Source organism: Hyaena hyaena, unplaced genomic scaffold, assembly GCF_003009895.1.
Source record: "Hyaena hyaena isolate Hyena2069 unplaced genomic scaffold, ASM300989v1 scaffold_13, whole genome shotgun sequence".
Classification (NCBI taxonomy): Eukaryota; Metazoa; Chordata; class Mammalia; order Carnivora; family Hyaenidae; genus Hyaena; species Hyaena hyaena.
The window spans coordinates 5,553,972-5,580,013 of NW_024080645.1; the positions used below are offsets into that span (position 1 = coordinate 5,553,972).

The window sequence follows — 26,042 nt, forward strand, 5'->3', positions numbered from 1 at the left end:
AGCCCCAGAGTGGACATCATTCCTCAATCATTCCTCAAGTGATTTCCACTGTTCTTAGGCCCCAGAGTGGGAGCGGGAAGGATAAGGCAGCCTTGACCCTGGACCACATGCACTTGAATACGGACGCCGCAGCTCAGGGCCCGAGGCAGGTGCCACAGCCCTGACAAGAGCTTGGAGCCGACAGGGGCTGCTTTCATCCCAGGATTGCCTCAAGTCCGGTGACGTCATGCTTAGAGGTAGCGGACGGCGTGTCTGGGAGCCCCTCCCCCGCCAGGGACCTTAGCATCACCGTGTCGTTCCATCCTGACAAATGTGAAGCCCTCTAACCCTGCTCCCTCCTTTTCAGCTCTGGCGGAAGTTTGCGCGCATGGCCCGTAACTTCATGGTCATCTTCATCCCCTGGGAAATGAGGATAAAGAAAATTGAGAGTAAGTAGGGCGCTCGAGGGAGGGAGCGGCGGATGTGGTTGCAGTGGCCCAGTGACAGGGTGGCCCGAGAAGGGGCTGTGTGTCCCGGTCCTCGCACTGCACGCGGGACGGTGGAGATGGAAGGCATCTGTCTACCGCTCCCCCAGACGACAGCCGCCCCACATTCGCTGCGGCTCACAGGTCATTCGAGACTCGGACCCGACTCAGACCCAGAAGATCAAGTGAAAAACTGCACAAGGTTAGGAGGCTGATGTGAGCAATTGCCAAACAAAACCTCAGAAATCTGCATTTCATTGGGGGTGATTGGAGCCACTTAGAAAACATATTCTAAAAAATAAAGAAGCCACATTCACAAACATGTACACACAACACACACACACACACACACAAATGCACATATAACACACAGCACACAATACCAGGAAAAAACTCAACAGTGAGTCCGAAATGGAGGAAACTGTAAAATCGGACCACAGCATAGTTCAAGAGTCTTGTGAGAGACTTGGGTGACTTCATATTTGGAAGGTGTGGACTTTTGTTACATCACTTAACAAGTTTAAAGCAATTCCAGTAAAAATCTCAGTGCAATTTTTTCTGTACTCAACAAAATGATCGTAAAATGTATACGGAGGAAAAACATCCAGAAGACTCAACATAAAAACTTTTTTAAACAGAAATGCAGATGAGCTTGCACAACCAAACGTTCAAATACACTGTAAACACACTGCCCTCAAAGCACTGCCGAGGATACTGGACCAGCAAATGGGACTCTTACAGAGTACAGTTAGAGCCTCCGCTTCAAGGTCCCATTAATTATTAGATATAAAATAAGAAGCCACAGAAGAATGACGAGCTACAGGGCGTGCAATCTCAGAATGGATCCGGACAGAGGCCTGTCCAATCGTGAAGGTGAAGAAGGAAATCATCAGGGAAGATCGGGCTGCATTTAATCACCTGTAAAGGAAACTGAACATCCATCAGACAACAAAGCAGAAAGTCGGCAGATGGAGAAAAGTCCATTTTCAGTATTTCGGTGGAATTTAGCGCGTGTGTGCGCAGTGGGCGGGACTGCTGGTTGGGATGGCATCTCCGCGGCATCTCCAGAGGGACGTGAGAATTTGTAACAAAAATCTCCTCCTTGGTAAAACTCTTCCATCCCTTAACAACCAGAGAAAACAAGAGCCACAACAAAATCAGCACAGGCCGACAAAGTCGGGGCCCCACCCGCATTTCTTGACTTGGCTGGTGGGTGTTGATGCCATGACTCACAGCCACCCAGACCCCCCACCCCCCACCCTCTCCCCGGCCACCCCCTTACTCTCTCCCCCAACCCCGGCTGTCTGGAGAACCGCCCTGGGCCAGCACTTCCTGATGCAGGGGCGCCCGTCGCCTGCCCCAGCCGAGGGCCCAGAGGTGATGATGGACTAAGTCCAGCACTTCGTGCAAAATGGAGCCAACCCACCGTGTTGTGCAATTTGCCTTCCAGGGTCCCGTGGGGCCAGCCGAAGCCACTCCAGCCAAGACCACATCCTTGCCTCGCTCTTTCCCCTGACCGCCCCTGACCCCCACACCCCCTTTCTCCAGAGAGCCTCCCTCAGTGTGTCCCGACCTTGGACAGAAATTATTTACGACAGACTCATTTATGCCAGTGAATCCCGTACCCCATGGAAAGTCAGAAACTTCCAAAATGGCCAGTAGTGGGGCTGGGTCAAGTAAATTGCGGAAAATTCGGCTGCTGAAGCAATACAGTTTATTTCATGAAAGAGTATTTTTTTTTTTCGCATGAGAAAATGCTTATAAAACATTGATAGCTCAAGATGCATGTTGTAGAGAGATGCCAATTTTATACGAAAAGTCTATACATGTGGGATAATAATGAAGGATCACATTAAAAGTTTGCTGGAAACTCTAATAGTGATTTTAATTTAGTGACCTAGACTAGGTAATGTTTTTTTTTCCTTTGTGATGTTTTGTGTTTTCCTGTTTATAATGACCAACATAAACTAAATTTGAAATAAAAATTCAAGGGATTTTTTTCAAGTATTGAACAAATCACACACATCTTTATCTAATTTCTGTGCTCCCCTATCTTCTTAATAGAAATTTGGTTTTGAATACACTTTTCTTTTAGAATAAAATATATAGGAAACTGCAGATATATAGGAAAGTTGTAAAGAGTTTCTGTAATTCCTTCACCCAGTTTCCTCTAATAGCAAATTGCTGTATATCTTGAAATTAAAACAAAAGAATTCTAAGAAAATCCTGCAAATTCTCAAAACCACAACAAATGAAAAATATATATGTCAAATTCTTTAAAAATGCTGATCCTTTTTTTTTTTAAAGAGTTGGGCTTATTAACTTTTACTTTTGTAGAGAGAGAGTGCATGAGCAGGGGAGAGGGCCAGAGGGGGAGAGAGAGAGAATCCCAAGCAGCCTTCACACCCCGTGCGGAGCCAGATGCAGGATCGATTCCACAGCCCTGGGATTATGACCTGAGATGAGATCAAGAGTCGGATGCTCAACTGACTGAGTCCACAGGCACCCTTCAAAAGATGCTAATTCTTCTGAACATACTTAAAATGTTATAAATCTGACAAGTATTTGAGAAGTATTTTAGATGAATATGTCATTAGGGGAATTATGAAATTAGGGATTTTTTTCTGTGCTTATACCTGGAAATGCTAATGAGCATCCAGACCCACGTAAATGACTATTTGTCTGGGAACCCTGACTGGCTGACTGGCCTTCTTGTCTGTCCCCCAATACACAAACTGCAACGTTGCTCATGGAGAATTTGGCACCGTGAGGGTTTTATATTGTTTATCTTGTTTATATTGTTTGCTTCTTGGGTTTTTTGTGTGTGGTTTCTGTTTGGGGGGGGTTGTTTTGGTTTGGTTTGGTTTATTTTGTTTTTACTGCTCTTTTTGTCTTTCTTTAGGTCATTTTGGATCTGGTGTTGCCTCCTACTTCATATTCTTGAGATGGTTATTTGGAATTAATATTGTGCTCACGATTATGACAGGCGCTTTTATCGTCATTCCAGAGGTAAGAACTAGTCCCAGGGGAATACAAATGCCAGTTGTTACAAACAAGAGATGTAACAGCGGCTGCATAATGCGACTGCCCTCATCACCCTTGTGTTCAAGCAGGACACCCAAACTTTCTGTGAAGGGCCAGCTAGTAAATAGCTCAGGCTTTGTGAGGCCGTGTGGCCCCTGTCACACCCCTCCATCTGCCACAGTGTGAAAGTGGCCACAGACAGCACGTGAACAGTGTGACTGTGTTCCAGTCAAATTCTATTTTTTAAATTTTTTTAATTTTTATTTATTTTTGAGAGAGAGAGAGAGAAAGAGACAGAGCGTGAGCAGGGGAGGGTCAGAGAGAGAGGGAGACACAGACTCCGAAACAGGCTCCAGGCTCTGAGCTGGCAGTCAGCACAGAGCCCGACGCGGGGCTTGAACCCACGAACCGTGAGATCATGACCTGAGCCAAAGTCGGAAGCTTAATGGACTGGGCCGCCCAGGAGCCCCCAGTCGAATTCTATTTACGGATATTGAAATTTGACTTCCATATCATTCTTAAGTGTCACAATATATTCTTCTTTTAATTCTTTTCCAACCATTTAAAAAATACAAAAGCGCTTCCTAGTTCTTAGGCTGTTCAGAAAGAGGTGACAGACAAAATGAGTAAATGGGTTACTTCCCGTGCCATCAAAGAAACCCTGTGACCTCAAACACCCACCTGGAGAAGCCCCCTCCAGCCCAGAGACAGAGCACCCGGGCGGGCCGAGCAAACAAAGAGCAAGTCTCTCCGCCCAGGACTACTCCTCCATCAGCAAGAATCAAGCAGAAACCCAGCCCCCAGAGATCTCAGAGGCGCAGCGCCTTCGCGGCCGTGGGGATCGCCACCCCTTCTCTTCTGCCCCACCCCCCCCAGGATCCCATAACATTGTGCTCTCTCTCACCAGCTCATTGCAGGCCAGCCCTTCGGGAGCACTCACAGCAAGACCATCCCCAAGGAGAGTGTCGTTTCTGCCCAAGATCTGGACACCGTCTGGTCCCTGGGGGTGAGGCAGAGGCGTGGCCACACCCTCCTCCCGAGGGAGGGAGGGAGGGCGGAGTGGGCTGCCTCTGGGGAGCCGGAATGACCCGGAGTGTTCTTTCTGTGCAGGGTTATCTGCAATACTCCGTCCTCTTCTACGGCTACTACGGCAGGGAGAGAAGGATCGGGAGAGCAGGCTACCGGCTGCCCCTGGCGTACTTCCTGGTGGGCATGGCCGTGTTTGCTTACAGCTTCATCGTCCTCTTAAAAAAGTATGACTGCTCCGTTCTTCCAAACACATGCCCAGAGTGGCATGCATGACCTCAGGCTCGTCACTAACACGTAGAGTTGAGGCACAACTGTACCCCACCTTGTAGATGGGAAGACCAAGGCTAAAAGAGATGCGCTCATGTTAACCACACTGTTCCACAGCCAGTGCCAGGTTCTGGGTTGGGTCTGGAGAGACAGGAATCACGTAGGCTTACCAGGTAAGGTCATCTCAGGCAACTTAGTAACTGCAGTCACAGAGATGGGAACAGGACGCTGTAAGTGACCAGAGGTTGCAGAAAGCGAAACATCCTCCGTTGGCTATTTGTAGGCCTGTGACGGAGCTGCGAGTTTGGTGAGGGGCAGGCCCATCCGCGTCTGGACGCGGTTTGCACTTCCAGTCCGTCACCAAGAGGAGGCGCCGTGGGAGGAAGGCGGGGCGGCTGGGGGTTAGGGGTCTTGCACGTGTCACCTGCAGCCACTCACTTTCCCTGCCTGGGCCTCATTAGTAAAATGGGCAGGTTGGCTCCAAAGACGGCTAGGTGCCTGCAGGCTTCACACACCCCCGCCTCTGCACTGGAGGGAGACACAGCCGACTGACTGACAGGCTGTAGTCCAGGGAGAGCCTGGCCCTGCCCCGCATGGCTCGCCTGGCACTTCCATCTGCCTTGTGTGCACCTGTGTGTCTTCATCACCTGCCCCAAGAGGCATCTTAGCTGAGAGCAGGTACGAGTGCTAGGGGTAAAAACAGATCATCACCATCATCACCGCCATCATCATCTTCATCACCATCATCATCATGACCATCATCATCACCATCACCACCACCACCACTATCACCACCACCACCATCAACACCACCACCATCACCATCATCATCACCATCATCACCATCACCATCATCACCATCACCACCATCATCACCATCACCACCATCATCACCATCACCACCATCATCACCATCATCACCATCATCACCATCATCATCACCATCACCATCATCATTACCATCAAACAGACAAAAGCCTGAGGAGGCACACAGTGACCTGGGGCCTCCACTTGGCAAGGAGCTTTCCAGCTTCTAGGATTCTCCAGAACCCCCTGGAAGACAGGCCCTTTGCTAGATGTTACAGTTTCAGAGAAGGATGGGGGCAAACTCAGGAGCAAGAGCTGTGGAGGGAGAGGACAGGCAAAAGCTTAGAACCAGAGACAGGGGGACGAGGGACGGTGACTCCTGCTTTCAGATGCATCTAAGGGGTATCGTGGGCAGGAGGCACCCCACAGGCTCCCTGAGGTGGGGTCACGTCCCCTCGGTGGGACAGGCCTGCAGGAAGACTGAGTCGGCTCGAAGGAGGCTTTGATTTCACAGTCACACTGCCCAGCGCCCGGGCACAGCTGCCGTCAGCGACCTCCCGGCCACCAGAGTGGGGCACAGTAGGGGCGCTGGACCCGCTCATGCCCCCTTGTCTGCACCCGATGGGGCTGCTCGCCAGGTCACCGCGGGGCTCCGTGGGGACCAGCGGCAGGGGCGGCCGGGGCCCACCTGACTCTGGCCTCACGTGCCCGGCCCCCCTCCTCTCTCGCAGGATGGCCAAGAACTCCCGCACGAGCCTCGCCAGAGCCTCCAACGAAAACTACACGTTCTGCTGGCGCGTGTTCTGTGCCTGGGATTACCTCATCGGAAACCCCGAGGCCGCCGAGAGCAAAACCGCCGCCATCGTGAACAGCATCAGGGTGAGTGGGCCGCGCGGTGGGGCCGAGGGCCGTCAGAGCTCCCCCGACCTTGACCGCGGAGCCGCTGGGCCTCTGCGGATGGCGTCCTCCGCAACGAGTGCAGGACAAGACATTGAAAACACCTTATTTTAATTTTAAAATTCCGCCCCCTAAAATTTCAGTTGCTGTACTCTTGATAATTTGCATAAGGGATTGCGAGTATCCTGCGGGGGACTTGTGCGTGAACGAATCCACGTGTGTTGGCAATGTGAGTTTTAGCGCTAGCTTGTGATGCAGTCAGAAGCTCACAGGACTCAGGGCTGCTGAGCAGCCCAGTGGCTCAGTGCTGCCCCTTTTGGGGAAAAACCATTTAGATCATTTCACTTATTAAATAACGGAGCAATTCCGTTATTTCCAACGGAGTTGGAACTTCCAACTCCTCTCACCAAGCCCCCATCTCTCTCTGTATATATTTTTTTCTTTTAATGTTCATCTATTTTTGAGAGAGAGACAGAGCGCAAGTGGGGGAAGAACAGAGAGACAGGGAGACCCAGAATCCAAGGCAGGCTCCAGGCTCCGAGCTGTCAGCACAGAGCCAGACGTGGGGCTCGAACCCACCAACTGCTAGATCGTGACCTGAGCCAAAGTCGGACGCTTAACCAACTGAGCCACCCAGGCGCCCCTCTATTTTTATCTGCTTATTATACAAAGCACTGAAGTCAACAAAATCTCAGAGAGAGGTTACACATACTGAATAATCATTTCTTATCATGAATTGTTCTAAAGACTCACAATTAACGGGAACGCTTCACTTCTAATCCGAGTTTGTCTCTTTTTAAAGGAGGCCGTCCTGGAAGAACAGGAAAAGAAGAAAAGCAAAAACCTGTATGTATGGAGATGCCCCACGCTTCATTCACTGATCCGCTATTTTAATTTGGTCCAGAAATGGCCCAACTATCTGCATCTTGTTTTCACACACGGTCACGCAGCTCTTCTTCCTACTTTTTTTAAAAAAAAATTTTATTTACTTATTTTGACAGAGACAGAGAGAGCAGGGGAGGGGAGTGGGGGAGGGAGACAGAGTCCCAAGCAGGTTCTGTACTGTCCGCATGGAGCCCAATGCGGGACTCAAACTCACAAACTGCAAGGTCATGACCTGAGCTTAAACCAAGACTCGGGCGCGTGACCGACTGAGGCACCCAGGCACCCGTCTTCTTTGTAAATCTGACCTTCTGGTCACGTGATACACCGTTGGGAGCAGTACTTAGGAGCAGCTCCTCCCTCCTTAAATCAGGCCACAGGGTGAGAGCTCTAAAGCTGACTGCCTTCTTCTACTTAGGTAATAAAAGAGGTATTTTTAGCACTGATTTCTAGTTTTCTAAATTAAGCAAAGACTACTTTATGTTTTTAATGTTTACTTATTTTTGAGAGCGAGAGAGACAGAGCACCAGTGAGGGAGGGGCAGAGAGAGAGGGGGACACCCCTCACTGGCACCCACTGCTCGCTGCCCCAGGACCCCTCTGAGGCTGCAGTGTGGGCGCCCGCCGAGCCCCCACCGAGCACACGCACAAGAATCGGAGAGGCTGGGGGCCACCCCGGGGGCCCACGCCCAGGGAGCTGCCCTTGACCAGTAGGGACGAGACTGATGCCAGAAGCTTCCCTGTGTCTCCTCAGATACAGCTCAGAAGCGCCTCAGAAGGCCCGCCGTTGCCTCGAGCTGTGGCCAAGGGCACCACATTCCTGCCCCGACCGGCCCCCTCCCGTGTCCCGCACAGACCTCCTGGGGTCACGTCCCAAGTGAAGTGCTTGCAAACAGGCCTTTGCCTGAGGCTCTGCTTGTGCGGAAACCCAGGCTAAGACTGGCCGCACAGTTGGAAGAAGATGCCTTAAGTTAAGTTGGTGGGGACGCCTGGGGTGGCTCAGTTGGTTGAATATCTGACTTCAGCTCAGGTCATGATCTTACAGTTCGTGGGCTCAAGCCCCGCATCGGGCTCTGTGCTGACAGCTCAGAGCCTGGAGCTGCTTCGGATGCTGTGTCTCCTCTCTTTCTCAAAAATAAATAAACATTAAAAATATATATACAAGCAGTTGGAATGAGTGAATTTGCCCCCAGAGTTAGGAAGGAAAGAGTAAACCCCGTTCCATCTCATGGCACTTGCTTGCTCTTTACTTCCTTGTTCATCATCTAAAAAAGAGCTAGGAGGCGTTTTCACGCACTGGGGCTGCTTCAGGAGCCGAGGGCACAACCGTGAGGAAGAGCAAACCATTTCAGAGCGTACATTCTCGGGGGAGAGACAGCCAAGCACCTACCGCGTGAATCTGCGCGGTATTCACGACACTTGTTTCAAGTCCCCCGGACGGCAGCGGGTGGATTTAGAAGTCGGATTTATAAGTCCGTGGTCCCTCGGGAGATGAGGGGTGGGTCCTGTGCCAACCGGGCGCCCCGCCCGCACGCCGCCTCTCCCCGCAGGGCGGTGACGGTGTGCCTGAGGGTTGTTGCCAACATCTTGGTGCTTCTGTCGCTCGCCGGAAGCATCTACCTCATCTACTTCGTGGTGGACCGGTCCCAGAAGCTGGAGCAGTCGAAGAAGGAGCTGACGCTCTGGGAGAAGAACGAGGTACCCGCGCCTTCCCCGCATGCGCCGTCGGGGGGGACGCGGAGCAGCCTGCCCTCCGCTTCCTGGCTGCTCCTGAGGCAGACGGGCGGGGGCATCTCCCTGACCACCCGTCCTGCTGTCCACCAGCACCAACTGCAAGGACTCCGAGCTCCCGGGGCCACACCCGGCCCGGCCGGACGGCTTGGGGTCTCTGTCGGGAGCGGTTCTGAGTCGACGTCACCTTCGAGCGTTCATTCACCTTCACCTTCGGGGCTCGCGGACTGTGCTTTGCTGTTCTCGCGCGGTGCTTCTTCACCTACACGTTTCCAGACGCTGACTTTCCCTGCAGAGTCGCTTTAATGACCCAATCGCAGTCCGGGGCACCTGGCACAGTTGACCGCGTGCCAGCTCTTACACACTTAGGTTGTTTCTATGTGTCTTTTTGTTAACGTTTATTTAGTTTTGAGACAGAGAGAGGGAGCACAGCCAGGGAGGGGCAGAGAGAGAGGGAGACACAGACTCGGAAGCAGCTCCAGGCTCCGAGCTGTCAGCACAGAGCCCGACGCGGGGTTTGAACTCACGAACCGTGAGGTCGTGACCTGAGCCGAAGTCAGACGCTTCATGGACGGAGCCTTTAGTCCTTTAGGACTGAGGTTCCTGAAAGGTTCCTAAGCAGGGACCAGCCCACGAGGAAGTGGCAGGGCCTCTCGAGCACGGCGGATCGGCAGGGACCTGGCGGAGGGTGTCCACGTAGGGACCACACCGCCCCCGAGAGCCCACCGACCGCGGGGAAGGCCGGGAGCCGGGTGCGAGGCGGCGAGGCGGGGCCGTGGAACCGCGGCTCACGGCCGGCGCGCTGTCTCCGCAGGTAAGTGTGGTCGTGTCCCTGGTCACCATGCTAGCGCCGTCAGCCTTCGACCTCATCGCCGCCCTGGAGATGTACCACCCGCGGACCACCCTGCGCTTCCAGCTGGCCAGGTGCGGGCCCTGTGGGAACGCCCACGCGGGGGACCCCGTCCCTCGAGAGCAAGCTGCTCACTGCCCTTAAAGCTTAGCACAGAGCATCCCTGTGGGTGCGTCGTGAGGAAAGCAGGATGCACAGGGAGAGAAAGGGGAAGGAGGAGGGAAAGGGGGGGGAGAGGGGGTGCACAGGGCGGCGCCGGGACGGTGGCCGGACGGGACAGCGGGAGTGAGGCCGAGCGTGCAGGCTGCTGGGTGACGGGCAACCACATGCATTCCCAGTGCCGGCTTCGCCTGGTCTCCCTGGGGGCCCCTTCTCCCGGAGGGCAGGGCCCTCGTCTACGTGGTGGACCAGGAGCGGGGACTGTTGGTGACGGGGGCAGAGGGGGTGTGTCACAGCCCCGCTTTACACCTGCTTCCGCGTCCGCTCTCGTGCCCCTTGGCAGCGTTCTGTGGAGCCGGTCGCCCGTCAGCTTCGGGCAAGGCTGCTCTCACTCCGGGGCGGCGGGCGTTTTCCCCAAAGACCAGAGAGTAAGCGGTTTGGGCCCCAGCAGCTCCGCTCACCTCTGAGGTTGTTGCGGCAGGAAAGTGGCCAACTGTCATTTCAAAGGTAGAAAAACACGACTAGAAACAGCAAGGGTCTCAGTGTGGTTCAGATGTGCGTCTCCCTGATGATGGGTGATGCTGGGCATCTTTCCAAGTGTCGGTTGGCATCTGGATGTCTTCTTCGGAAAAGTGTCTGTTCATGTCTTCTGCCCATTTCCTCACTAGATTATTTGCTTTTTGGGTGTTGAGTCTGGTAAGTTCTTTGTAGATTTTGGATATTAACCCTTTATCCGATATGTCATTTGCAAATATCTTCTCCCATTCTGTCGGTTCCCTTTTAGTTTTCTGATTGTTTCCTTCGCTGTGCAGAAGAGTTTTATCTTTTTTTAGAAAATGTTTATCTATGTTGAGAGAGAGTGTGTGTACATGTGTTAGCAGGGGAGGGGCAGAGAGAGGAAGAGACAAAATCCCAAGCAGGTGCCTCGCTGTCAGAGCAGAGCCCGATGTGGGGCCCGATCCCACAAACTGTGAGATCATGACCTGAGCCAAAATCGAGAGTCCGAGGCTTGACCCACTGAGCCACCCAGGTGTCCCAGAAGCTTTTTCCCCTGATGAGGTCCCACTACTTCATTTTCGCTTTTATTCTCGTTGCCGTCAGGGACATGTCAAGTATGAAGTGCTACAGCCAAGGTCAAAGAGGCTGTTGCCTGCTTTCTCCTTTAGGATGTTGATGGTTTCCTGTTTCACATTTTGAATTTGTTTTTGTGTATGGTACGGATAATGGAACACTACTCAGCGATCAAAAAGGGTGAAATCTTGCCATTTGCCACAACATGGATGGAACTAGAGTGTTTTTCACGAAGCAGAATCAGTCAGGCAGAGAAAGACAAATATCATGTGATGTCGTGAAACATAACAGATGAGCATGGGGGAAGGAAAACAAAAATAAGTAAGAAAAGAGAGAGCGGCAAACCATAAGAGTCTCTTAAATAGGACAAACTGAGGGTCACTGGAGGGGAGGTGGGGGGATGGGCATTAAGGAGAGCACCTGTTTGATGAGCACTGGGTGTTATATGTGAGTGATGAATCACTAAATTCTACTCCTGAAGCCAAGACTACACTGTATATGAACTAACTTGAATTTAAAAGGAAGAAAGAAAGAAAGAAAGAAGAGATGAGAAAAGAAAAGAAAACAAATGAAAAGAAAAGAAACGAGAAGAAACGAAAAGAAAAGAAGGGAGAGAGGGAGAGAGAGAGAGAGAGGAAGGAAGGAAGGAAGGAAGGAAGGAAGGAAGGAAGGAAGGAAGGAAGGAAGGAAGGGGGAAGAAGGAGGGAGGGAGGGGAGCAAGGGGCGTGCAGAGACCCCCCAGGCCGAGGGGGCTCCGGGATGGAGTTCTCAGCCCGGCCCACACCCGGCTCCCCCCGTGTCAGCCCCGTCCTCACCCGCAAGCCCCGGGGAGGATCCATCCTGTTCCACAGATGGGTCTCGTGACTCACGTTCAAAACTAAAGACACAGAGTCCTCAGGAGCCTCACCTGGACGGACTCGGGCTGGTTCCGGTCACAAGGGCAGGACACGCTGTTGTGGTCCCATTAGCTCCCCAGCGGACACGTCACCCCTTGTCCAGGGCCCCGCAAGGCCAGAGCGGCGACAGGTCAGGGGGCCCGGAGTCGTCCTCCGTCCTGCAGCCGGACAGCTTCTGAGCGTGATCTGAGGGGCCTGCCCCGGGCGGGCGCCCCCAGCGCAGGCACAGCGGGCTCTGGCCGGGCGCGCAGGGAGGGGAGGGGGCTGGTGGCAGTGTGGCCCCAGACTGCCCCCCTTGCCCCCCAGGTGTCTGAGCTGCACCTGCGAACAAGGGAGCCTTTGGGGACCCAGGGCCGATGCAGAGTTTCAGCTCAGAATCTTGTCCTCGAGGCAAAGCTGCTTTCTCGCCTTGCCCCCCCCGCACTGGTGTGGTGACCCCAAGGCCAGTCAGGGTCCCCGGGAGGAGCTGGCGGACACGCCACCTTCCTTTCCCCTCTCACCGTCCCGACACGCGTCTGCTACACCCCGGGCTGCCTCCTGGGAAATCCCACCACAGGTTTGCGAAGCCTTCCAGCCCCAGACACTTCCAGCAAGTCTCTGACCAGCAGACCCCCCCCCCCCCACCACGGGTCACGGCTGCCCAGAGTCCCTCAGGGCGGCTGGCGGCTGGGCCCGCGTGTGGGAACCAGACCCGCGGCCCTCACACTGTGTTCCGCCTCCTGAGGACTCTCCCTGAGCGGCTGGCGTGGCCCATGTTTCAACCACTTGTCCCTTAAGCAGGGCTTGTAGAGTGGGGGGGGGGGGTAAAGGGGTCCTCGGGCCCCGGCCAGGCCGGCTGAGCAGGACAGGCTCTGGATGTTTTATTTTCCCCACACGATCCTGAAGGAAACACGTGCGGGCGGCAGCCAGGGGCTCAGGTCGACCACGAGGTGACTCCTAACCGGGGCGCATCTGGAACCTCGGGCTCGCGTGTGGCCTCGTCTCTCACGGCGGGCGTGTGTTTTCAGGGTCCTCGTGCTGTACCTGGGGAACCTCTACAGCCTGATCATCGCCCTCCTGGACAAAGTGAACGGCATGAGCACTGCTGTGAGTGCGTCCTGGGAGATGCCGTGTCCAAGGTGCCCCACTTGGTGGGGGAGGGAAGGGGTCGCCAGGGGTCTTGGCCGGCGCCACGAGATTATTCCCAAGCAAGCTCTCCTGGGTGCCCATGAGTCTTATTTACAAACACATGAACAGACTTCTTTCCTCCCTTCCCTCCGTCCGCAGGAAGCCGCTAACACCGCTAACACCAGCCACTGGACAGGTTCTACCTCCTTCTCTGCCACCAGTGCGGCCCCTGAAGGGGAGGAATGGCCCACACGTGGGCCCGGGACAGAGCTTGGCAGCAACAGCACGTGGCCCCCAGCAGAGACTCGCCTTCCGACCTCCCCCTGGGCCCTCCCGGAGGCCAACAGGACCGCCGTCTACACCCAGAGCCCACAAGACCAGTGCTGGGAGACATACGTCGGGCAGGTGGCCCCCTTCTCCCTCATAAAGCCCCTCACGCCCACCTCATTGCTTCCTCTGAAGGCTCAGTAGCCCTATTTTCTAGGAAAGGAAACTAAGGTTCAGGGAGGGCCTCTGGTTTTCTCCGACTTAATCACAACAATCAGCACTGAGCCCCGTGCAGCGTGAACTCTGGGCCAGCCCTGTGCTACGTGCTCAGTCCTCTTGAGAACCCGGCAGGACCCTCCTTACAGACACACATGGGGAAACTGAGGCTCCAGGGCTTGTTAACTTGCCCACGGACACAGACGGTAAAGAGCTGAAAGGAGGTCTGCGCCCAGGCGTCCGCTCCAGACTCTGCCCTCTGTCCACCCCGTACGGGATCTCATGGGTCTCATGCAGAGAGTCTCAGCACCCCCACCCCCCCCCGGCAAGTATTGTCTGTCCCGTGGACTTGAGTCACCGGCCTCAGGTGGTCTCCGGCGGCTCAGAACCACAAAGCTCAGGATCCATCCTGGCTTCCTGTCATGTCGGACTCAGACACCAAAATTCAAATTCAAATTAAATATTTGTGGAACACGCATTGTGCACAGACACGAAGATGCCACTGGAGGGCCCACGGGGGCTGGCAGGTGGGGCCCCTGCAGGGAGGGGACATCAAGGCCCCCTGTGTTCCAGGAGATGCTGAAGCTTTCCATCATAGACATGCTCTTCACCGTGGCCAGCATTCTGCTCATTGACTTCTTCCGAGGGCTTTTCGTCCGGTACCTGAGTGACTACTGGTGCTGGGACCTGGAAAGCAAGTTTGTAAGCGCGAGGCTGGGCCCGGGGGAGGCGCGTCCGGCGGGAGCCTCCACTCCGGGGGCGGCTGAGAGAAGGGGGGTGGGGGCGCAGCGCTGTGTTTCCTTCTCGTTCTCACACTTTCTGCTTCCTGAGGTGGCCACGCAGACCGCGGCCGCTCTCGTATGTAAGAGCAGAGGACCCCCACTGCATGTGACTATCATGAACTAGTTTGGGCAAAGAACTTTGGAATTTTTTTTTAACATTTATTTATTATTTTTGAGAGAGAGAGAGATAGAGAGCAAGTTGGGGAGGGTCAGAGAGAGAGGGAGACACAGAATCCGAAGCAGCTCCAGGCTCCGAGCTGTTGGCACAGAGCCCGACGCGGGGCTCGAACCTACAAACCATGAGATCATGACCTGAGCCGAAGTCGGATGCTGAAACCCACTGAGCCCCCCCAGGTGCCCCTAAAACCATTTTTTAATGTGAAAATTCCTTTTCTCTTGTAGCCTGAATACGGGGAATTCAAAATAGCAGAGAACGTGTTACATTTAGTCTACAACCAAGGAATGATTTGGTAGGTGCCAAAGCTTCTTCTTACCTTCGCTTACCTCTCATCCAGGCTAAGGGGTTTTTTTTAAGTTTCTTATCTGTTTTGAGAGAGAGCGTGAGTGGGTGGGGGGTGGACAGAGAGAAAGGGAGAGAGACAGAATCCCAAGCAGGCTCTGGGCTATCAGCCCAGAGCCCGACACGGGGCTCGAACTCACGAACCATGAGATCATGACCTGAGCCGAAATCAAGAGTCAGACACAACCGACTGAGCCCTCCAGGTGCCTCTGGACCAAGATTTTGACTTACTCGGCCTGGGCGGCGCACGACTGTAACACACACGATCGTAAGAATTGAAAGGGACATAGACAGTTCTGAACTAGACCATCTTGCATGTATAATACATTTAGCAATGGCTTTTAAAGAATTTTGCAGAAAGGAGCAAGAAAGGAAATAGTCTGTATTTAGGCCACTACTGGTCACAGCCCCTCCCCCCAAATATGTATATATTAGAATAAGCTGCTGGGGGGGGGCGGCTGGGAACAGGGTCTACTGAACCCGTGGGAGTTCCAGGAGGGGCCGTGTCACGGCTGGGTCCAGCCCTGCCCTCGGACCCTCCCATGTGCCGCCATATTTTCATGGAGACGTTGAGCCCAGGGCCATCTTCCAGACCCAGTGGCCCATCCTGGGATGAGGCCAGAAACCAGAAAGCCATTCACGCAGGGCAACTCCTGGCCAACGCAGCCCTTTTCCTAAAGATACCGAAGACCCCAAAGGGACCCCCACATACGTGTGACTGTGGGGGCACGGAGTCATGCCCCGGTCTCCGGTGCCGCCTACCCGGCCACATGCGGCGCTGTCTGTTCAAACACAAGCAAGAGAAAGCAGCTTCCATACTTCTGTTCGGGCGCTCCAGACAGTCAGGAAACACAGTCTCTCTCCATAACCGTTCAGTGAAATGCATGAGGCATAGAGAGACACGAAGCAATATTTCTTCAACCAAACCTGCACCTTGATAGTCCGCTCCACCTTGCAAACTCCCGCAAATACAGTATCAAAGGTAATACATAGCATTTACTTAATATTTGCTGGATATCAGGCACTTTTAAAAGTACAGTAATCTCACACCACCGAAGAAGGGTGAGTACAGTTCATAAGATACTTCTACAAGGAGGCCACGTTCTTGGGCCGTCTGTTACAGTATCGATACGCTTCTATCTTACTGTGAGTTATTGTTAACCTCAGTGCCGACTTTATAAGTTGAGCTTAGTCATAGGTGTGTATGCTAGCAAAACCCGGCGCGTGCGGGGTTCAGCATCCGGGGGTCCCGGAGCAAACCCTGCAGATGGGGGGGGGCTTCTGGTAAAAGCGAAAAAGCAAAGATCCTCTTTGGATTTCTATTAGCGACAAGAGGTACTAAGGCTGCTCTTCCGGAAAAGCGGGGTGGATGGGGCGCCTGGGTGGCTCAGTCAGGTAAGCGGAAAAGCGGGGTGGCCTGCAGCAAACTGTCGGACACGGGGGTGAACGTACCCGCCCCTCACCGGACGTGGAGGCAGACACAGCACGTGGCACAGGGTGGCAGGGCAGCGTCACGCGGGGTCACTCGTCACCCGCGGGAGTGACCGGCTGGGCCCCAAGCCGGGCGGCCGGCCCCCAGCCTCTCCGGGGGTTCTCCCGTCCCTTAGGCAGCGGGTGGAGACCCCCAGGAGTCGCAGGCGGCAGGACGGGGGGGGGGGGGCCGCTCACCGCCTGCCCCTGTGCTGCAGGATGGGGGCCTTCTTCTCGCCCTGCCTCCCCGCCTTCAACGTGCTCAAGCTGATCGGGCTCATGTACCTGCGGAGCTGGGCCGTGCTCACCTGCAACGTGCCTCACCAGCAGGTGTTCCGAGCCTCCAGGTGAGGGCCTGGGACTCCTTCCCGGGGCCGCTGGCCTCCAGGGGTGTCCTGGTGGCCGCCTGTGCCAGCCCGGTGTGTCCTCCATGCAGGTCCCCCGAGGCCCCGGCCCGTGCCCCCCACACCCCCCGGATTTGCCCATTCCCTCCTCCTCTCCAGCTCCTCACACTTGTTTTTAAAGTGTGCACGAGGCATGAAGGTGCACGAACGGAGCGCGAGTGGGGAACCAGCACCCAGATGGGGAGGCAGACCCAGGGCAGCACCCAGAAGCCCCCATTGCGCACAAGGCCCCTCGTCACTGACCCCTAAGGGCGCCACATTGCCTGGTCTTCCGCCTTGTGTAAACGGGCGTGCACGCAGCATGTGCTCTTGCACATCAGGCTTACTTCCCTGGGCCCCGTGCTCGTGCGGCCCAGCCTGCGGAGGAGAGCACCCCAGTGCCTTTACCCCACCGCTGGGGAGCGCGCGGGCTGTTCCCAGCTCACCCCCGCAGCTGCTGCTGGGCTCGTGGGCTGTTCCTTAAGCCTCTTTTTAAACATCTTTTGAGCATTTATTTATTTTGAGAAAGAGAAAGAGAGAGAGAGAAGGGCAGGGGCAGAGAGAGGGACAGCGAATCACAAGCAGGCTCCACGCTGTCAGCGCACAACTGATGTGGGGCAGAACCCACCAACCTTGAGATCACAACCTGAGCGGAGATTAAGAGTCAGACCCTTAACCAACTGAGACACGCAGGTGCCCCCAAGCATCTTTTTAAAATTTTTTAAATGTTTATTTATTTTTGAGAGAGAGAAAGAGAATGAGAGTGGGAGGGTCAGAGAGAGAGGGAGACACAGAATCCGAAGCAGCTCCAGGCTCTGAGCTGGCAGTCAGCACAGAGCCCGACGCGGGGCTCGAACCCACGAACCGCGAGATCATGGCCTGAGCTGAAGGGGGACGCTCAACCGACCGAGCCCCCCAGCGCCCCCTGCAGGAGGAGGGATTTTCTGTCCATAAAGGGCCAGGCCCAGGGTGTTGGAGTTGCTTTGGGCACATGCGTCGTCATCAACCATCCCAGAAGGAGCTCCGCCCACGGCACGCGGTTTCTTCGCAGATCCAACAACTTCTACCTGGCGATGCTTCTGTTCATGCTGTTCCTGTGCATGCTGCCAACCATCTTTGCTATCGTTCGATACAAGCCGTCGCTGAACTGCGGGCCCTTCAGGCAAGTTACCTGGGTTCTGTCTCTGCCCGGAGCGGCTGAGCTCTAAGGGAAGGGCCCCCGCCCTGAAGCGAATTCGCCTCCCGGACTACAGAACAGGTCAACAGCAGAGAAAGATCTCGAACCCACAGCCTGTGAATCCAACACCAATGCTATTTCCTTGACAGCAGGCTGCCCTCACATAGCACCATCTCCGTGCTCATCTTGAAAACACGGAGCCTATTAAAAAAGTATAGCTCTTATGCTACAGAGAAATCCCCCCTGGGCGATCTGTCCCTTCCAGAGCTCAGGATGCTTTTAGTAAAAGACAGCCCACGTCCCTTTTAACGCTACATTACTTATCTAACTGCCTAGAGGCAGCAATTTCTAGAACTCTCCGCCTAGCACTTCCTTTAGGTCAGTTTCAAAAGTATAGGGGACATTTATAGTCTATCTCTGTGTATGTTCTTTTTTTTTAAATTTTTAATGTTTATTTATTTTTGAGAGACAGACCATGAGTGGAGGAGGAGCAGAGAGAGGGGGAGACATAGAATTGAAGCAGCTCCAGGCTCCAAGCTATAAGCACAGAGCCCGATGTAGGCCTCGAACCCACGAACAGTGAGATCCTGACCTGAGCCGAAGTTGGGCACTTAGCCTACTGAGCCACCCAGGGGCCCCTCTGTGTACATTCTTTTTTTTTTTAATGTTTTATTTATTTTTTGAGAGAGAAAGAGAGACAGCATGAGCAGGGGAGGGTCAGAGAGAGAGGGAGACACAGAATCTGAAACAGGCTTCAGGCTCTGAGCTGTCACCACAGAGCCCGACGCGGGGCTTAAACCCATGAACCATGAGATCCTGACCTGAGCAGAAGTCAGATGCTTAACTGACTGAGCCCCCAGGCGCCCCAAAATGTGTACATTCTTAAAACACACTGACTCCACCTTCAAATCTAGTATCAATCAGACAACTCATACCAAGTCTTGGGAACGTTACATGACTTGCACATTGGGGTATTTACTCTACCTTTGCGCCCGACCCTGAGGACGGGACTCTGACCGTACGCCTGTTCCTTGATGGTTCGTAGCATCGTCTGCCACAAGCAATGACACTGGGGTTCTGTCTTTGTCACAGTGGGCAAGAGAAAATGTACGATGTCGTGTCGGAAACCATCGAGAAGGACTTCCCCGCGTGGCTCGGCTCCGTGGTGGGGTATGTCAGCAGCCCCGTGGTCATCTTACCGGCCGCGCTGCTGCTCTTGTGAGTACCCCACACGACCCCTCGCGGGCCCCCCCCCCCCACCGCCAGGCGTGGGAAATTCCGCAGCTTTGGCCAGCGAGAGAGCGCTGCCTCCACTAATTAGATAAACTCAACGAGTTCCTTGCAAAGTCACATGTAGAGCCTGGCGACCCAGGCGGGGACTGAGTCCTGCCCGAGCAGGGGCGGGGCGGCCGGATTCCTCCAGCAGAGCAGGTGGGCAGTGGCTGCGGCCGCTGCGATGGGGCTGAATGCCAGGGTGTCCTATCGGACGGAGGTTGAAATAACCTCGGAAAGGGGTCTTACGTTTGAGCGGAGTGGCTTGTGCTTGGTTTTGACTCCGAGCGGATCCGGTGCTCCTGGCTTGAAGCTCTGTAATAATGCCTCTCCCGCACCCGCCCCTGCCTTACTGTTCTCACCCCTGCAGAATTCCAGGTCGGGGGGGTGGGTACTGTGAAAAGTGAGTAGGAAAGCAGCCCCCTCCCAGTGCGCTCCAGCTTGAGCACGCACTGACACCCTCGTCCTGGGGGGCGGGGGCGTCTGGGGGGGGGCGGGGGCGTGTCCTGAGGGGCGGAGGCGTGTCCTGGGGGCCTCTGGCGGGGAGTGGGCCCTGGGCACGAGGTGAGGCCCCCTCGTGGCCTGTGTTCTTCTGTCCCAGCATGCTCATCTATTACCTTCAGAGCATCGCAAGATCCTTAAAGCTCAGCAACCAGCAGCTCCGAATGCAGATCCAAAACGTAGGTATTGCCTACTGTCTGCTGTTGTGAATGTGTGTCCGTGCGTGGCGGGTCTCACCAGCAAGGGAAGGCAGGTGAGGTCGTGTTTCCAGATTACAAGGACTCCGGGCGACCGCTGGGTCTGAGGCCATGCCTCCCCCGGGCTCCACAGAGTTATTTCTAAGAAATCACAGGGACAGCCCCCATTTGCCCAGGAAGCAGCGGACCCCCGTCCCCTGCTCCCCCAGGGGCCCTGCGGGTTCCCCGGGCACTTCGGCGCCCTCTCATGGCTGCCCCGGGGACCCAGGGTGCCAGGCGCTCTTCTGTAAACTGTGACTGGCTCGGAGGAAGGAACAAGGGCCCCTTTCCCATCCCATATCAACTTGGACATCTGAGCTCACACACTCTGGACCCAAAGACGCACCTTTTTCATGACTCTTGGGCTCTGGTCGTCATCACCCCGTCTCCCTCTGGGACTTAGCTCCCAGGACGGCCAGAAGGAGACTAACAGGCCCAGTCTCTGCAAGGTGTCCCTTCTGTGCACACCACCCCCGGCCAGGACAGGGTGCGGGAGAGCAGTTCCGGCTCTCGGGCTCCGGCTGACCCTACCCCACACAGCCGAGAGTGGGCGGTGCCTCTTTGAATTCCATTCTTGGGGCGCCTCCCTTGCCCCACCCCAGTCCCAGAATCGCATGCAAAAAACATTCGCCTTGTTCAGCTTTTAAAAACACAACTCATGTGAGTATCAGTTCAGATAAAGAAACACTCCCATAAAGAATCCTAAGCAATGAATTTGGAGCTGCAGAGGCATTTTGGGGAAACATACATCTCCCATGTTGCTGATCCCTATTTTCTCCTCTGTGTCTCGGGTGAACCATGCTGGCAGAACCAAAACATGTCTATCAAATAGCTCGCCCTAAAAGTAAACTTTGCTGGGCAAAACTTCAGCTCTGGGTGTCAACGTTTAGTCACTTAAGTAAGGGCTGCGTCCTAAGTACCCCTCCCCAAGTGACAGCAATCGCAGGGTCATGGCCCAAGTCATGAGCAGTCACACATAAGTACCCCCTCCAGAATAGTATCCATTACTTCTTCCTGCTAAACCCAACACAGACATGTTGTTGCCATTTGTATTTTAGGCCAGATCTGAAGACAAGAAAAAGGTTGCCCAACTGGTAGAGGGTAAGTAGAAACAAAAATGCCTGATGCCTCAGTTGGGGGGGCATTTAAAAATAGAGCAGTTTGGGGGCACCTGGGTGGCTCCGTCAGCTGAGTGTCCGACTTCAGCACAGGTCATGATCTCACGGCTCATAAGTTCGAGTCCCTGCGTCGGGCTCAGTGCTGACAGCTCGGAGCCTGGAGCTGCTTCGGATTCTGTGTCTCCCTCCCTCTCTGCTCCTCCCTTGCTCACACTCTGCCTCTTGCTCTCTCAAAAATAAATAAACATTTAAAAAAATTAAGTGCAACAGTTTAAGGCACACCACCAACAAAAATGCCTGATAAACTGTGGTTTTCACAATGACCTAGGCACAGTAAAATAAAATCTAGGGCTATAAATATCGGTTGAAACATGATTTTTGCATCATACCCAGGCCTGTGAATAACACCGAAACATGTCTGAAATCAGGAGAGTTTGAGGTGGCAGAGAAGACGCGGCCGAGAAATCTGGACAAAACCCGTCCACCCGGCGTCCTTGTCCTATTTACTTCCATACGCGTCTCAGCGGCCGTTTTCTCCTTGTGAGACCCCCTCCCAGGTCCGTGCCCAGGTGCACCCCTGAAGGCACCCCTCATCCCATGGGCACCTGCAATGCCGGCTGCACACGCCTCCCCTCCCCAAATTCTCCAGGGGGTCCAGGGACCGCGAAGAGACCACGGAGAGATCAGCCCACAGCGCCGAAATGACACAGTCCACGTTCTCCTGTGGAAGATGAACGAGATCGAAGCCCTAAAAGGCTCTGCGGGCCGGCTCCGGGTCTGCTGTGATAGAAGGGATCTGTTCCCCTCAAGGGGGCGTTGGGGTTGGGGGGGGGACTGAGGAAGAGCCAGGAGGCCCAAGGGTTAGACTTGGCCCACCCCTTTTCAGAGAGCACCCTATGCATGAAAATCCGCTGCAGGAAGAGACTGTAGCTCATGCCATCAAACCCCAGTGACAGTTAAGTACTATTTGGCAACAGGACATAATTTAGTTTAGTTCAGGTGGTCTTCAAAACCAAGGGTCTCCGGGACCTCTCCTGGGAGGGCAGAAGTATCGTCCGATGGCCGTCTTTCCGTTCCAGGCTACATCTTCTTCCAGAATGCTCTGTGAACTGCTTCCAAAAGCTCATAATCGTCGTATAAGCTTTATTATGTGCATTGCATAGGTAAACAACCAGAACCCCAAAGCTGGTCAAAGCACCCCGCTTTGCCTCTGGGGGGCCTCACATGGTGCATCTATAAAGCCTTGGGGTTCATGGGAGTCCATACCCCCTTCAAACTCCCCGTGAAGAAGTGATTGGAGTGTTTGCTGCCCGCGGGGTAGCTGTATCCGCAAGCATTCAATTGTCGGCACCCCCAGCAGCTGGAAGTCATGACGTCTGACAGCTAAACGAGCCTGAGCAGGTCACCCCTGCCTTCTCACGTACCCCCTCTCTTCCTGCAGCCCGAAGCCAAAGCCAGGACGAAAGCACCAAGAGGCTTCCGAAGGACGGCGACCTCGGCGGCCAGCTGTCCTCGGCTCCTGTGGGCACACCCCCGAGCAACGGCGCCGTGGTCGGTTTGGACTCTTGCAGCAGCAAGCGTGCCAGGGCAGAGGCCGCGGCCCAATGCACGTCCCCGAGTCCCCGGCCAGGCCCCGGCAGCCCCTGCCCATCCCCGCCCGGCACGTCCAAACCCAGGCCAGAGCAGGACACGAACAGGTAAGCTTACCTGCCGGCCGGGCGGAAACCTGCCTCCCCGACCCGACCGTGCCACCTGCCAGGGGTGGCCAGGGCCGTAAAGTGCGGGTGAAGCACGCTCAGGGGTCTGAGGGCCTCAGCAGCTCCAGGAGGCCGGGGCCATCGGATCCCAGTCCCACCAGCCGGCCGCGGGGCCCTCGTGCTGAGAGGAAATAGAAGGACAAAGTGAGCCAAACGGGACAGACTCCTTCCCCACACCTTCCCCAGATGGCCCGTAGGCAAACGCCCCCGCCCACCCAGGGGGAGAAATGCCCTTAATAATTGTTGGTTCTTTTCTTTTTGAACTCCACGCCGGCCACAGTATTGGCAAGGTCTTTTATATTTTAGTTCCAGGCTGGCCAGGTTAAGGGCAAGGTCGCTCTGCATGCCCTGGGTCCGTTGTTTGAGCCTTGCTTACACGCAGGGCAGCAGAGGCTGGACTCCGGAAGCGCGCTGACCCCGACTCCCGGAGCATGTGATTTCAAGTCGAGCTTAGCAACAGTGAAAGCAATTTAGATAAAATGTGGGGGTTGGGGTTGGGCTTTTTTTCTTAAAGACAATGACCAAGTTAACAGAGGATTTGGAACCTTGCTATTCGAGAGCGGATGGATGGGGCCTTGGCAAGGAGGGATTCCGAACCTTTGGGGGGTGGGGGGCTCCCAAGCGGCTGGACAGCGCGCGGCAGGGACGGTGTGGAGGAATGTCCCTAACGTGCGCTCCGCCGATATTAGTCCCACTGTGTGCTCCTGGGCCAAACGGGGCTCATAGTGAGGTATAGGAGCACAACACAACCCTTTGCCCTGCCCCCTCCACGGAGGCGCGCTGAGCACGACATTACGGTAAGGGTTCTAGAATTCCTGGGCACGGCCGCAGAGACCCGCTAACACTCTGGAACATGGGTCGGGGAAAAGGCCAAGAGCACGGCCGCCCTTGCTCGCGGTTCTCAGGAGGCCTGGGGCTCGGCGGGCACCGCGGGTACCGGAGCTCAGCCCCTCTGTCTTCCAGGCGCCCGCGTGTGAGCGCAGGTGACCGGTGCAGGAGCAGCCCCCGCTCGCCCGGGACGCTGACGAAGCACATTGAAGACGCTCGCTCAGAACCCCTTTTCCGAAGAGACGTTCAGCGGATCAACCCTCCTCTCGACGTGCGGGGCCTCTCGGCCTCGGTGATGTACAGCCACAGGCCCCGCGCCCCCAGATACTATGTCATTAATGAACGAGACCCTCCCAAAACTTCCCATCCAGCTTTCTGGCCGGAAAGGCGTTTCCGGATGGAGGCTCTAGGGGACGCGGTGGAGGTGTGTCCCAGGGGCACGCGACAGGCTGTGCCCAGGGCCCCCCCGCAGGGCGACTCTCCAGAGCTGAGTGAGGAAGAGGAGGAGGCCCAGAAGAGAGAGCTGATGGCAGGTGCGTTCCGCCCGCACTCCCTGACGGGCCTCCGAGGGGCTCCTCGCTTCTATGTTGGCCAACGGCCCCGGAGGCAGACACCGGGCCCCGAGCACCAGGGAAGGGGGCCGCACGGGTCCTGGAGTGACGGCCTCGAGGCTCCACTCGACAGGCCGCTGTCCGTGCACAAGAAACCACACTCCCAGAGCCCCCTGTACCCACAGCGTCCCCCAAACCTCAGAGGCAAGCCCGAGTCAGAGCTGTCGCTCACGGAATCAGATTCGGTGTCGGCGGCGTCCAGCAGTGACCAGCAGCTCAGCAGCCGTGAGCGGCACTTCCCGGTCCCCTACGGCAAGGGCAGGTCCCCAAGGCCAGCGCGTCAGCTGGGCAGGAGGAAGACCACATCCAGGCAGGAGCTGATGGTGGATCTGAATGACCTGATTTGTTCCAACGTCTAGGGGCTTTGCCTGCTCCTCCAGAGCCCAGCTGGAGGACCGCGCAGGGCCGTCTGACGGCAAAGGGCCCCCCCTCCCCGGAAGGAGACTCACACACAGCCCCAAGACCGGCTACACATCCCGTTCCTCCATCAGCCGCATGCCAGTGGGCTGTGTCCACGGGTCTGTCTGTGGCCAGCACCTCTGGGACGTCAGGCTGTCATTTCAAAAGCTTCCATCCCCTCCCCCCGGTCACGGCACCCGCCGGTCACGGGCAAAGCCAGACGGCTCATTGAGACTGCAGAGCCCCTCTGAGATTTCTGTGTTGTCCTCAATCACGGGTGCGACTGTTTGTACCCTGACGCCCGCCCTGTCTGATCCAGCACACGGATCTCCGTGCTCCCGGATGAGCACCCAGGACCGAGGCTTCGCGGTGCTTACTCAGCTCCCGTGAAGCATCAGGTTAGGAATGGCAGCTTATCCTGCTTACCGGGCTGCGTGCACATCTGTATGAACTAGGACTCTAGGAGAGGAAGTAACAGAATCCCCGAGTTTGGTGGTGCCTTTAACTGGGAAGGATGGGAATCAAGCCGGCTTCAGGCCTCGCTGGACCCGGGTGTCAAACCTCTCCAGGATTCTGTGTTTTCAGCTCCCGGCTCTCCGTGTTTGTCGACCGCATTTCCTGCTACTGGCGACAGCCTCCCTCCAGGTTGCAGGTGGAAGAGGAATTCACAGACGCAGAAAATGCCAGTGGAGGCCAGCCAGCTGGTGCGCCCAGGGGAAGGGAGGTGTCTGTCCCCACGTCCCACGATCTGCACCTGTGGGGGCTGACGCCCCATTCACGGGCACCGCGCGGGGCTCTGCAGCCGTGTGGGTCCCGTCCGCCTCGGCCAGCCGAAGGCCGCCCCATTCCTGCTTCCACGACCCCTCCTGCCACTCCAGATTGTGTCTTTCAACTTCACTGTCTCCTCCACCAGCCTGTGGAACAAAGAGGTGTTTGTTCACTTCCGCGCCCTCCCCCCCCTCCCCAGGAACCGACACATAATAGGGATTGTCCTCATTTTCCATTGCTGTGTGACACTTGGTGGCTTGAAGCGGCACACAGTTATCATCCTATAGTGTCTGGGGGTCGAGCCAGACACAGCTGGGTGCACTGTTCAGGGTCTCCGTCAGGGGTCCGCCAGGCATCTCATAGAGGCTGGGGGGTCCCTTCGGGGCGGCTCACATGGTTGTTGGCAGAATTCACCTGCTGGAGGCTGTGGGCGGCCCTCTGCCCCAGAGGCTGGACACACGTCCCTGCAGCGTGGCCTCTGCACAACACGGCCGTCCGCATCACCAAGCAGCAAGAGGAGACCCCTACAGCTCTGAATCTCCTTCTCCAGGGAA

The 26,042-nt window shown here is 55.5% G+C and overlaps 1 protein-coding gene across 1 annotated transcript in view; it reads left to right on the forward strand.

Annotated features, from left to right (window-relative positions):
- Positions 1–24,680, forward strand: part of TMC3 (transmembrane channel like 3) — a 36,405-nt gene extending 11,725 nt beyond the window's left edge. Inside the window, 19 exon segments of the mRNA XM_039217320.1 lie at positions 347–428; positions 3,367–3,473; positions 4,396–4,494; positions 4,599–4,741; positions 6,323–6,470; positions 7,291–7,334; positions 8,920–9,067; positions 9,915–10,024; positions 13,084–13,162; positions 13,343–13,588; positions 14,240–14,368; positions 14,851–14,918; positions 16,657–16,785; positions 17,873–17,983; positions 19,091–19,216; positions 19,872–19,950; positions 21,066–21,108; positions 22,567–22,843; positions 23,861–24,680. Of these exon segments, the coding sequence (XP_039073251.1) occupies positions 347–428; positions 3,367–3,473; positions 4,396–4,494; positions 4,599–4,741; positions 6,323–6,470; positions 7,291–7,334; positions 8,920–9,067; positions 9,915–10,024; positions 13,084–13,162; positions 13,343–13,588; positions 14,240–14,368; positions 14,851–14,918; positions 16,657–16,785; positions 17,873–17,983; positions 19,091–19,216; positions 19,872–19,950; positions 21,066–21,108; positions 22,567–22,843; positions 23,861–24,680 (2,988 nt within the window).
- The last annotated feature ends 1,362 nt before the right edge of the window (positions 24,681–26,042 follow it).